The 13,550-nt window shown below is 42.6% G+C and overlaps 1 protein-coding gene across 1 annotated transcript in view; it reads right to left on the bottom strand.

Moving 5' to 3' along the window:
• Window positions 1–7,292, bottom strand: part of LOC128699824 (condensin complex subunit 3) — a gene marked incomplete at its 5' end in the record, with an annotated part of 69,478 nt that extends 62,186 nt beyond the window's left edge. Inside the window, 1 exon segment of the mRNA XM_070086862.1 lies at window positions 7,176–7,292. Within this exon segment, the coding sequence (XP_069942963.1) occupies window positions 7,176–7,292 (117 nt within the window).
• Window positions 7,293–13,550: the final 6,258 nt, after the last annotated feature.

Genomic DNA, 13,550 nt, shown 5'->3' with positions numbered 1-13,550 from the left:
ATTACCTTCACAAAAAGATTCTCTACGATTTCATAAGAAAAAATAACAAATTTTTTTTTTGAAAATTCTTGGACACTGGAGCGTGACTCCAGATTTGGGCCTTGGACCCTGAAAGGGTTAACCCTTTCAGGGTCCGTCCCGTAGATCTACGGCTGGTCGGTGAGTGTCCAAACCGTAGATCTACGCCAAAATTCTAGCGCCGTCAAATTTAGCGCGAAAGCGCTCATAGGCCTACATATGAGAGAATGGGTCTGCGCGGTGGGTGTGCGCCGTAAACAAAAAATCTAGGCGCCTGCATAGCATTGTGGGAATGCCAGCTCAGTCACCCTTGTTCACCATGTCTCGTCGCAAGTCAGCTCTGACTCCCCAGAAAATTGGGACTCTCCTCTTCCTGTCTGATAGTTCTGACACTGATGGAAGTGGAAATGAAGACGAATTCTACGGCTTTGATGAGTTAGTGACCGAAAATAATGACCAGGATATCGATAATAGTGCAGAAAACCCCGACGATCCTCGACCTTCTACCTCTGGTGTGGGCACTCGTGACTCACGGTCGGTTGTTCCTAAACGTAAGAGAAAACTAATATTTTCCCGTGGCCTGGCCTCTGACTTCAGTAATGACGATGATTCTGACGTGGATTGTGATTTTATTGCGCTCGACGATCATTCGAGTAGTGATAGTGAGGAAACATATTCACCAGTGAAGCGTCGGTATGTGCGCCGCCGCATGCGCTCGGGTAGTGTACCCTATGCTATGCCCAGGGGACGGAGTACATCCCGTAGTACATCCCGTGGCCCTACACCCGTTTTAGGTAGTGATAGTGAGGATGATGTGGCTACACTTGGCATGGATGGGCCACAGACATCAGTGGATGGTGTTAGTGGGGCTGGTGGTGGTAGTGGCACCGCCATGCGTGACTCGCTGTGCCACGCGGGAACCCACGCTGCTGACTCGTCAGGTCAAGGACAAAGCGGAGCGTCACCCACCAGCCCGCCACAACCACCCGTACAACCAGCCTATGATGTCCAGTATCCACCAGCAAACCGTATCTGGGATTGGCAGCAAAATCCCAATTTTGTTCCCAGCCCTCACCACTTTGATGACTCGCAAAGTGGAATTCTACCTACCTGTCCCCTTGGAACCACGGCCAATGAACTGGAATTCTTTGAATCATTCTTTGACCAGCCATTGATGGAAACTATTGTCAGGGAAAGTAATAAGTATTTTCAGTACACCATGGCAAATACGATCTTATCACCACAGTCAAGACTACACAGGTGGAAAGAGACGACTGTTGCAGAAATGTATTTGCTTTTTGCAACAATAATGCTTATGCCTCACGTCTATAAGCATAATATAAAAGCATACTGGTCCACAGATCGGCTAATTTGTACCCCATCCTTCAGTGAAATAATACCAGTGAACAGGTTTATCTTACTCTTACGTATGTTGCACTTCTCTGACAAAACCAGGCCTGACAGAAGTGACAGGTTATACAAGATTAGAAATGTTTTCATGTATCTCAAACAAAAGTTCAGGATATACTTTTATCCATTCAAGAATCTTGTAATTGACGAGTCTTTGATTTTGTTCAAAGGTAGACTGTCATTCAAGCAGTATATACCGAGCAAGAGGAACCGCTTTGGTATAAAATTGTTTGTACTCTGTGATTGTGACAGTGGCCTGGTGTTGGATATTGTTGTATACACGGGTAGTAAAACATTGAAAGATACCAAGATGTTATTGGGTATATCAGGTGACGTAGTGAGAAACATGATGGCACCTTATCTTGGTAAGGGCCATACATTATATACCGATAACTGGTACACAAGCCCATTACTCAGTGATTTCATGCGAGTGAACAAGACAGATGTGTGTGGCACAGTGCGTTCTAATCGTAAACATATGCCCAGGCTCAACGCAGGTGTTCGTGGTGATGACGTGCAGGTGTTTACTGCCAATGACATCATGGCATTACGGTGGCATGACAAACGAGATGTCACATTGTTGACAACCATTCACCGTAATGAAATGCAAGACAGTGGCAAAGTTGATCGAGTGACTAATGAACGTATTCGAAAACCAGTGACAGTGATTGATTATACACAAAACATGCGCTTGGTTGACAAGTGTGACATGCAGATTGGTTTTGTTGACTGTGTTCGTAAGAGTTACAAGTGGTACATGAAACTTTTCTTCCATCTCATGGACATTTCAATGCTGAATGCATATAATATGTACCAAATAAAGACTGGTAACAGACCACCGTATGGTGAATTTTGTTTGTCTGTTGTCAGACAACTCATAATGAAGTACCAGGTAACAACACCTGCAATACAACATGGTCCTCGAATTCATCACAATATACCCAAGCGTTTGAGAAGAGAAGGTGATCATTTCATAATACAGCTTCCTTCAACTCAAAAGAAATTTGCTCAGAAGAGATGCATTGTCTGTGCACAAACAAAACGACGGCAACAAAGACGCAAAGACACTCGGTTTATGTGTGAGGAATGTAAGGTGCCTCTGTGCATGGTGCCTTGTTTCAAGGAGTTCCACAAGCTCCAGCAGTTCTAAAACCATGTCCAGTGATTGTAAATATGTAAATATATGATAGAACATTAGTATTATACAATATTTGTGCATGTTTATTGTAATAAACAACAGTGGTAAACAATAATATGATAATAACTTTAGTGCGGTTATTGTGTTCAATACAGTGAGTTTATATATATAAATTATATACAGTATTGGTCTCTCAGGCCCCAAATGTTAGTAGGAATAGAAAAAAATTGGAAAAGAAAAGAAAAAACAACTAAAACAACAAAATAATATAATACGCGTATGTGGAATTTGTCGATGTTGCCGCCACCACATCATTTTCTACAAACTTCTTGGCACTGTATCTCGGTAAGTACTGATCAGATTCTAATTTTTTTTGTTTTATTACCTTCACAAAAATATGCTCTTTAATTCTGTAAGAAAAAATAATTTTTTTTTTTTCAAAATTTCTTGGACACTGGTGCGTGACTTCAGATTTTGGCCTTGGACCCTGAAAGGGTTAAGTACCATGGGATTTTTTTTTAACTCATCAGCCATTTCCCACTGAGGCAGGATGACCCAAAAAAGAAGAAACATTTTCATCATCACTCCCTCCATCATCGTCTTGCCAGAGGCGTGCAGACACTACAGTTCAAAAACTGCAACATATCTTCACCCCTCCTTCAAAATGCAGACACCATTTTCCACCTCCAGGGCTTGAATTCGGCTAACCATTTTCCCTGAATTCCTTCATAAATGTTACTTTGCTCACACTCCAACAGCACATCAAGTTGTTAGGTAAGACACATATGCAACAGTTAGGTATCTTTATTTTGAAACGTTTCGCCTACACAGTAGGCTTCTTCAGTCGAGTACAGAAAAGTTGATAGAAGCAGAAGATACTTGAAGACGATGTAATCAGTCCATCACCCTTAAAGTTTTGAGGTGGTCAGTCCCTCAGTCTGGAGAGCATTGTTCCATAGAATGAAACAATATGGACCATATTGTTTCATTCTATGGAACAATGCTCTCCAGACTGAGGGACTGACCACCTCAAAACTTTAAGGGTGATGGACTGATTACATCGTCTTCAAGTATCTTCTGCTTCTATCAACTTTTCTGTACTCGACTGAAGAAGCCTACTGTGTAGGCGAAACGTTTCAAAATAAAGATACCTAACTGTTGCATATGTGTCTTACCTAACAACCTGTCGGTATTTTATACCATTTTAATGTTCAGCACATCAAGTCATAAAAACCATTTGCTACCTACTGAAATATGCATGGAAGATGACTACCAAGGATCTAAACCATTTTCTCAGAAACATGAGCTCATTTGCACAAAGTATGATCCAGACATATATCCTTACGGCAAAGGAGACAATGGACATCAGAGATACAGAAAGGCGCTCTCTCTCTCTCTGTACCCACTCGCTTCTATCTAATACACACGTGCTTGCTGGAAGTCTAAGGCCCTTGCACACAAAACTTCGTTTACCCCCTCCCTCCAACCTTCCCTAGGATGACCCCTAATCTGCCTTCCTTACACTACAGATTTTTATGCCCTGGCTTGTGGTACAGTGGACCCCCGCATACCGGACGCCTTGCATAACGGACAATCCGCATACCGGACGCTTTGATCTCTAAAATTTTGCCCCGCATACCGCCCAAAAACCCGCTCAGCGCCCTTCGTCCGAGACGCGTCCAATGTGCGGCCTGAGCCAGCCTCATATGTTCCGCCGGTGGCATTGTTTACCAGCCAGCCTCCGCAGTAACATTCAAGCATACAATCGGAATATTTCGTATTATTACAGTGTTTTCGGTGCTGTTTCTGGAAAATAAGTGACCATGGGCCCCAAGAAAGCTTCTAGTTCCAACCCTACAGCAACAAGGGTTAGAATTCCTATAGAAATGAAGAAAGAGATCATTGATAAGTATGAAAGTGGAGTGCGTATCACCAACCTGGTCAGGTTGTACAAGAAACCCAAATCAACCATCTCTACTATTGTGGGCAACAGAAAGGCAATCAAGGAAGCTGTTCTTGCCAAAGGTTTAACTGTGTTTTTGAAACAAAGATCGCAAGTGATGGAAGATGTTGAGAGACTCTTATTGGTGTGGATAAATGAAAAACAGCTAGCAGGAGATAGCGTCTCTCAAGCGATCATAAGCGAAAAGGCTAGGAAGTTGCATGAGGATTTAATTAAAAAAAGGCCTGCAACTAGTGATGATGTGAGTGAATTTAAGGCCAGCAAAGGTTGGTTTGAGAGATTTAAGAAGCGTAGTGGCATACATAGTGTGATACGGCATGGTGAGGCTGCCAGTTCGGACCACAAAGCGGCTGAAAAATATGTGCAGGAATTCAAGGAGTACATAGAAACTGAAGGACTGAAACCTGAACAAGTGTTTAATTGTGATGAAACAGGCCTGTTCTGGAAGAAAATGCCAAGCAGGACCTACATTACTCAGGAGGAAAAGGCACTCCCAGGACATAAGCCTATGAAAGACAGGCTTACTTTGTTGATGTGTGCCAATGCTACTGGTGATTGCAAAGTTAAGCCTTTATTAGTGTATCACTCTGAAACTCCCAGAGCGTTCAGGCAAAAGAATGTCCTCAAGGATAATTTGTGTGTGCTGTGGAGATCAAACAGTAAGGCATGGGTCACTAGGGACTTTTTCTATAACTGGTTACACCATGCATTTGCCCCCAATGTCAAAGATTACCTAACTGAAAAGAAATTAGAACTTAAGTGCCTCCTGGTGTTAGACAATGCCCCTGGTCATCCTACAGACGTGGCAGAGCGACTTTATGGGGACATGAGCTTCATTAAGGTGAAGTTTTTGCCTCCTAATACCACTCCTCTCCTGCAGCCCATGGACCAGCAGGTTATTGCAAACTTCAAAAAACTGTACACAAAAGCTCTGTTTGAAAGGTGCTTTGTAGTGACCTCAGAAACTCAACTGACTCTAAGAGAGTTTTGGAGAGATCACTTTAATATCCTCAATTGTATAAACCTTATAGGTAAGGCTTGGGAGGGAGTGACTAAGAAGACCTTGAACTCTGCTTGGAAGAAACTGTGGCCAGAATGTGTAGACAAAAGGGATTTTGAAGGGTTTGAGGCTAACCCTGAGAGGAGTATACCAATTGAGGAATCAATTGTGGCATTGGGGAAGTCCTTGGGGTTGGAGGTTAGTGGGGAGGATGTGGAAGAGTTGGTGGAGGAGGACAATGAAGAATTAACCACTGATGAGCTGATAGATCAACTTCAAGAGCAAGAGGCCAGACCTGGGGAAACTGGTTCAAAGGAGGGGAGAGAGAAATTGAAGGAATTGCCTACTTCAAAGATTAAGGAAATGTGTGCAAAATGGCTTGAAGTGCAAACCTTTTTTGATGAAAATCACCCTCACACAGCTATTGCAAGCCGTGCTGGTGACTGTTACAATGACAATGTTGTGAACCACTTTAGACAAATCATAAAGGAACGAGAGGTACAGGCCACTATGGACAGATATGTTGTGCGAAAGAAGTCCAGTGACTCTGAAGCTGGTCCTAGTGGCATTAAAAGAAGAAGGGAAGTAACCCCAGAAAAGGACTCGACACCTCAAGTCTTAATGGAAGGGGATTCCCCTTCTAAACACTAACACTCTCTCTCCCCTCCTCCCATCCCATCAATCATCACCAGATCTTCAATAAAAGTAAGTGTCATGTAATTGTGCATGCCTTTTTCAGTTTGTGTGTACTAAAATTAACATTTCATGTGGTAAAAATTTTTTTTTTTCATACTTTTGGGTGTCTTGCACGGATTAATTTTATTTCCATTATTTCTTATGGGGAAAATTCATTCACATACCAAACATTTCGCATAACAGCCAGCCCTCTTGCACGGATTAAGGTCGCTATGCGGGGGTCCACTGTATTTTATTTTACTGCAAGGGCTTGGTCATTTACTAGGATACCAACATGACCAATTCAATACAGAGCTTAATAACTGAAGACAGTAGAAGATGAGGTAATCAAGGTAATCAGTTCCTCAGCCCTGAGGAAGACAATGTCTGTTTTTTGCTTTGTTTTTGTTTGCTACAAATCACATACTTTTTACTGATCATTATTATTTTACTGACCAATCTGATGCATGCTTAAATGCTTTTAAAATAAGACAGCAGAAAGTTCTGCAATGACTGCCAGTCAACCTAATTACATGAAAAACACACCAGAATAGGTTAAGGAGCTACAGTAAACCCTCCATATAACAAGACTGATTAAAACAGTGGCCAATAATGACAATTATGGTAGACAGAGCAGTGGTTTTTTCAGTGTATTTTCAAAGTCCATTATATGGAGGGTTTACTTTCAAATTAAGCCACTAAATTTGTCACTGAAAAAGATAACATTTTTATTGGTAATCTTAAAACTTGACCTGCCACTTAAATAACCTAGTACCAAAAAACTATGAATAAATAACAAACTAACAAAGCTACTTTTAACCCTTAAACTCTCCAAATGTAAATGTACATTCACATGCATAGGGCTCCGAATGTAGATCTACATTTTTGTTTACATGCTTTCAAATAAAGGTCAGAGCGCTACGCACAAGAACATAGATCTACGTTTGGACAATTTAAGGGTTAAAACTTACATTGTGCTCAATACAAGAAGTTAATGGAGAACTTCTGTTTACTGAATCCTTGGCCACTGATGTGCTTGACGGACTGCGAGCCAGGCGTTTGGTAGGACTTCTATCACCATCAGAATCCTACATAAAATATTGCACAACTTATTGTGAGGTAACATTATGTAAACAAGTATAAAATAAACCTTAAAATTTAATTTCACTAGAGAATTTAGAAGAGAGAATGAATGTATGTATGTGTGTAAATATATATATAATATATATACATACACCTACCATCCGACTTACAACCGAGTTCGGTTCCGAGAAACCGGTCGTAAGTCGAAATGGTCGTAAGTCGAACTTTACTACTGAATATCAACAAAACATTTTTGTAATGACTTTATTTTATTGTTTTATTTTGGTATTTCATGTTTTACTTTACTTTTTATGCTGTTAGTACTGTATTTTATACTGTAAGGTTTAGGATAAACACTGTGTACAACACAAATACATGTAGATGTTTATTTCCCAGAAATTTGGCACAAAAAACACGGTCGTAAGTCGAGTGGTCGTAAGTCGAGTGGTCGTAAGTCGAGTGGTCGTAAGTCGAGCAGGTCGTAAATCAGATGGTAGGTGCATATATATGTATGTATGTATGTATATATGTATATATATATATATATATATATATATATATATATATATATATATATATATATATATATATATATATATATATATATATATATATATATATATATTTTTTCATATAGTCGGACTTGAGTCCTGGAAATGGGAAGTACAATGCCTGCACTTTAAAGGAGGGGTTTGGGATATTGGCAGTTTGGAGGGATATGTTGTGTATCTTTATGTGTGTATGCTTCTAGACTGTTGTATTCTGAGCACCTCTGCAAAAACAGTGATAATGTGCGAGTGTGGTGAAAGTGTTGAATGATGATGAAAGTATTTTCTTTATGGGGATTTTCTTTCTTTTTTTTTTTGGGTCACCCTGCCTCGGTGGGAGACGGCCGACTTGTTGAAAAAAAAAAATATATATATATATATATATATATATATATATATATATATATATATATATATATATATATACAGTGGACCCCCGCATAGCGACTTTAATCCGTGCAAGAGGGCTCATTGTTATGCGAAATGATCGGTATGCGAATGAATTTTCCCCATAAGAAATAATGGAAATCAAATTAATCCGTGCAAGACACCCAAAAGTAGGAAAAAAAAATTTTTACCACATGAAATATACATTTTCCTACACACAAAGAGAAGGATACATGCACAATAGTAGAGTAGTACATGCACAATATATATTGTGCATGTACTACTCTACTAAATGAAGAATAAATGACACTTACCTTTATTGAAGATGCAGCAATGACTGATGAGACACTGTGTACTGGGAGTGCCTTTTCCTCCTGAGTACTGTAGGTCCTGTTTGGCATTTTCTTCCAGAACAGGCCTTATCACACTGTGTATGCCACTACGATTCTTAAATCTGTCAAACCAACCTTTGCTGGCTTTAAATTCACCAATATGAGCACTAGTTCCAGGCATTTTTCCCTGTTCACCTGGGTGTTAGTCGACTGGTGTGGGTTGCATCCTGGGAGACAAGATTAAGGACCCCAATGGAAATAAGTTAGACAGTCTTCGATGACACTGACTTTTTTGGGTTATCCTGGGTGGCAAATCCTCTGGGGTTAATTGTTTCTTGGTATTCTCAATAAGCCACACCAACAACGGTGGTACAGCAGCAGCAGCAGCTGACGGTGGTACAGCAGCAACAGACGATGCTACAGCAGCAACAGACGATGCTACAGCAGCAGCAGACGATGCTACAGCAGCAACTGATGATGTTACAGCAGCAGCAGATGCTGCTACAGCAGCAGCAGCAGCAGACGATGCTACAGCAGCAGCAGCAGCTGACGGTGGTACAGCAGCAACAGACGATGCTACAGCAGCAACAGACGATGCTACAGCAGCAGCAGACGATGCTACAGCAGCAACTGACGATGTTACAGCAGCAGTAGACGATGCTACAGCAGCAACAGCAGCAGACGATGCTACAGCAGCAGCAGCAGCTGACGGTGGTACAGCAGCAACAGACGATGCTACAGCAGCAGCAGACGATGCTACAGCAGCAACTGACGATGTTACAGCAGCAGCAGACGATGCTACAGCAGCAGCAGCAGCTGACGGTGGTACAGCAGCAACAGACGATGCTACAGCAGCAACAGACGATGCTACAGCAGCAGCAGACGATGCTACAGCAGCAACTGACGATGTTACAGCAGCAGTAGACGATGCTACAGCAGCAACAGCAGCAGACGATGCTACAGCAGCAGCAGCAGCTGACGGTGGTACAGCAGCAACAGACGATGCTACAGCAGCAGCAGACGATGCTACAGCAGCAACTGACGATGTTACAGCAGCAGCAGACGATGCTACAGCAGCAGCAGCAGCTGACGGTGGTACAGCAGCAACAGACGATGCTACAGCAGCAACAGACGATGCTACAGCAGCAGCAGACGATGCTACAGCAGCAGCAGACGATACTACAGCAGCAGCAGACGATGCTACAGCAGCAGAAGACGATGCTACAGCAGCAGCAGACGATGCTACAGCAGCAACTGACGATGTTACAGCAGCAGCAGATGCTGCTACAGCAGCAGCAGCAGCAGACGATGCTACAGCAGCAGCAGCAGCTGACGGTGGTACAGCAGCAACAGACGATGCTACAGCAGCAACAGACGATGCTACAGCAGCAGCAGACGATGCTACAGCAGCAACTGACGATGTTACAGCAGCAGTAGACGATGCTACAGCAGCAACAGCAGCAGACGATGCTACAGCAGCAGCAGCAGCTGACGGTGGTACAGCAGCAACAGACGATGCTACAGCAGCAGCAGACGATGCTACAGCAGCAACTGACGATGTTACAGCAGCAGCAGACGATGCTACAGCAGCAGCAGCAGCTGACGGTGGTACAGCAGCAACAGACGATGCTACAGCAGCAACAGACGATGCTACAGCAGCAGCAGACGATGCTACAGCAGCAGCAGACGATACTACAGCAGCAGCAGACGATGCTACAGCAGCAGCAGACGATGCTACAGCAGCAGCAGACGATGCTACAGCAGCAGCAGATGGTACTACAGCAGCAGCAGCAGCTGACGGTGGTACAGCAGCAGCAGCTGACAGTGCAGCAGCAGCTGACGGTGGTACAGCAGCAGCTGTACCACCAATAGTAGCGATGGTTGATTGGGGTTTATTATACAACCTGGCCAGCTCGGAGACACGCACTCCACTTTCATACTTATCAATGATCTTTTTCTTCATCTCCATAGTAATTCTCACGCTTATTGCTGTAGGGTTGGCACTAGAAGCTTTCTTGGGGCCCATGGTCACTTATTTTCCAGAAAAAATCACCAAAAACACTGTAATAATACGAAATGTTCCGATTGTATGCTTGGATGTTACCGCGGAGGCTGGCTGGTAAACAATGCCACCGGCGGAACATGTGAGCGTGGCTCAGGCCGCACATTGGACGCGTCTCGGACGAAGGGTGGTGAGCGGGTTTTTGGGCGGTATGCGAGGCAAAATTTTTGCGATCAAAGCGTCCGGTATGCGGATTGTACGGTATGCGATGCGTCCGGTAAGCGGGGGTCCACTGTATATATATATATATATATATATAGATATATATATATATATATATATATATATATATAGATATAAAGAGAGATCGTCCTTTTGATGATTTCATGATATATATATACAGTGGTCCCTCAATAATCGTCTGGCCTGAAAGTCGTCCATTTCGGAAATAGTCCTGTTTTTTCGTCAAAATATTGGCTCGGAAATGGTCCGGTAACTCGCTAATAGTCCTTCGTCCCAGACGCGTATGCACGGTCTGAGCGGCCTCGGGCCGCTCAGCCTTTCCTTCCCAGCCAGTGTGCCATTGTTTACAAGTGAGCGACGGTCCCCTCACATGCTCCAGTGAAATATTTCATAATATTTCAGTATTTTAGTGCTTGCAAGTTATTTAAGTGCTAAATAAGCTACCATGGCTGCAAAGAAAGCTCCTAGTGCCAAGCCTTTGGTAAAGAAGGTGAGAAATACGACTGAATTTAAGAAAACCATCATTGAACAATATGATAGTGGCGTACGTGTGGGCGAACTGGCCAGGATGTATAACAAATCCCGTACAACCATATCTTCCATCATAGCCAAGAAAAAGGAAATCAAGGACGCTGTTGTTGCAAAGGGGGTAAATATGCTGACAAAAATGAGATCACCAGTACTCGAAGATGTTGAGAAGTTATTATTGGTGTGGATAAATGAGAAACAATTAGCAGGAGACAGTCTTATGACGTCGCTTATTTGTGAAAAGGCTAGGCAGTTGCATGACGATTTGGTAAAGAAATTGCCTGCAACTAGTGATGATGTGAGTGAATTTAAGGCTAGCAAAGGCTGGTTTGAGAGATTTAAGAAGCGTACTGGCATACACAGTGTGGTAAGGCATGGTGAGGCTGCCAGTTCGGACCACAAGGCAGCTGAAAAATATGTGCATGAATTCCAGGAGTACATAAACAGTGAAGGACTGAAACCTGAACAAGTGTTCAATTGTGACGAAACAGGCCTCTTTTGGAAGAAAATGCCAAAGAGGACCTTCATTACACAAGAGGAAAAGGCAATGCCAGGACACAAGCCTATGAAAGACAGGCTGACGCTAATGTTCTGTGCTAATGCTAGTGGGGATTTCAAAGTGAAGCCATTACTAGTGTACCATTCTGAAAATCCCAGAGTGTTCAGGAAAAACAATGTTATGAAGAGTAAATTGGGTGTGTTTTGGAAATCTAATAGTAAGGCATGGGTTACGAGGGAAATTTTTGTAGAGTGGTTCAACGAAGTGTTTGGCCCTAGTGTGAAGAATTACCTCCTGGAAAAGAAATTGGATCTCAAGTGCCTCCTAGTAATGGACAATGCACCTGCTCATCCTCCAAACTTGGATGACCTAATTCTGAAGGAGTTTGGGTTCATCACAGTAAAGTTCTTGACCCCGAATACCACTCCTCTCCTCCAACCCATGGACCAGCAGGTCACTGCAAACTTTAAAAAACTCTACACCAAAGCATCGTTTGAAAGGTGCTTGAATGTGACCTCAGACACTCACTTGACCCTACGAGATTTTTGGAAAGAACATTTCAGTATTCTCCATTGTGTAAGCCTTATAGGTAAGGCTTGGGAGGGAGTGACTACCAGGACTTTGAACTCTGCTTGGAGAAAATTGTGGCCAGATTGTGTCCACAAGAGGAATTTTGAAGGGTTTGGGGCTGACCCTGATGAGCCTATGTCAGTTGTTAAATCCATTGTGGCACTGGGGGCTTCTATGGGCTTGGATGTGAGTTTGGAGGATGTGGAAGAGTTGGTGGAGGACCACAACAAAGAGCTAACCACTGAGGAGCTGCAAGAGCTTCAGCAGAAACAGCAACAGATGGCAGCTCTGAATCTTGCTGCAGAGGAGGAGGAAGAGAGATGGAGGAAGGTGCCTTCTTCAGAAATTAAGGAGATTTTTGAAATGTGGGGTAGGATGGAAAGATTTATGGAGAAACATCACCCAGAGAAGGATGTTGCAAGCCATATCGGCAACTTGTACAGTGACAGAGTCTTGGCCCATTTTAGGGAAGTTTTAAAGAGACGCCAGAAACAGAGCTCTCTGGACAGTTTTTTTGCGAGACAGGACTCCAGTGACTCTCAAGGTGGTCCTTGTGGCATTAAGAAACAGAGAAGAGAAGTAACCCCAGAAAAGCAATTGGTACCCAAGGTGTTGATGGAAGGGGATTCCCCTTCCAAACAGTAATTCATCCAATCAGTCTCCTTCTCCAGTCTTCCATACACAAAGAAGAATCGCCAATAAAGGTAAGTGTTATTCTGTTAATGTTTAATTCATCATGTGCCACTGTATTGTTTATGTACTACATCTATATTTCATGTAAAATTTTTTTTTGTTTAAATACTTCTGGGTGTCAGGAACGGATTAATTGAATTTACATTATTTCTTATGGGGAAAATTGATTCGTAAATCGTCCATTTCGATAATAGTCCCACTTCCAGGAACGGATTACGAACGATTATTGAGGGACCACTGTATATATATATATATAGTGGCCCCCGGTTAACGATATTTTTTCACTCCAGAAGTATGTTCAGGTGCCAGTACTGACCGAATTTGTTCCCATAAGAAATATTGTGAAGTAGATTAGTCTATTTCAGACCCCCAAACATACACATACAAACGCACTTACATAAATACACTTACATAATTGGTGTGATTGGAGTAATCATTATCTGAGGGGTCCACTGTATATA

The sequence above is a fragment of the Cherax quadricarinatus genome, chromosome 20 (genome assembly GCF_038502225.1).
Source record: "Cherax quadricarinatus isolate ZL_2023a chromosome 20, ASM3850222v1, whole genome shotgun sequence".
Taxonomy (NCBI): Eukaryota; Metazoa; Arthropoda; class Malacostraca; order Decapoda; family Parastacidae; genus Cherax; species Cherax quadricarinatus.
Note: the sequence above shows the minus strand (reverse complement) of the source record. Positions and strands in the feature narration are given on the sequence as shown.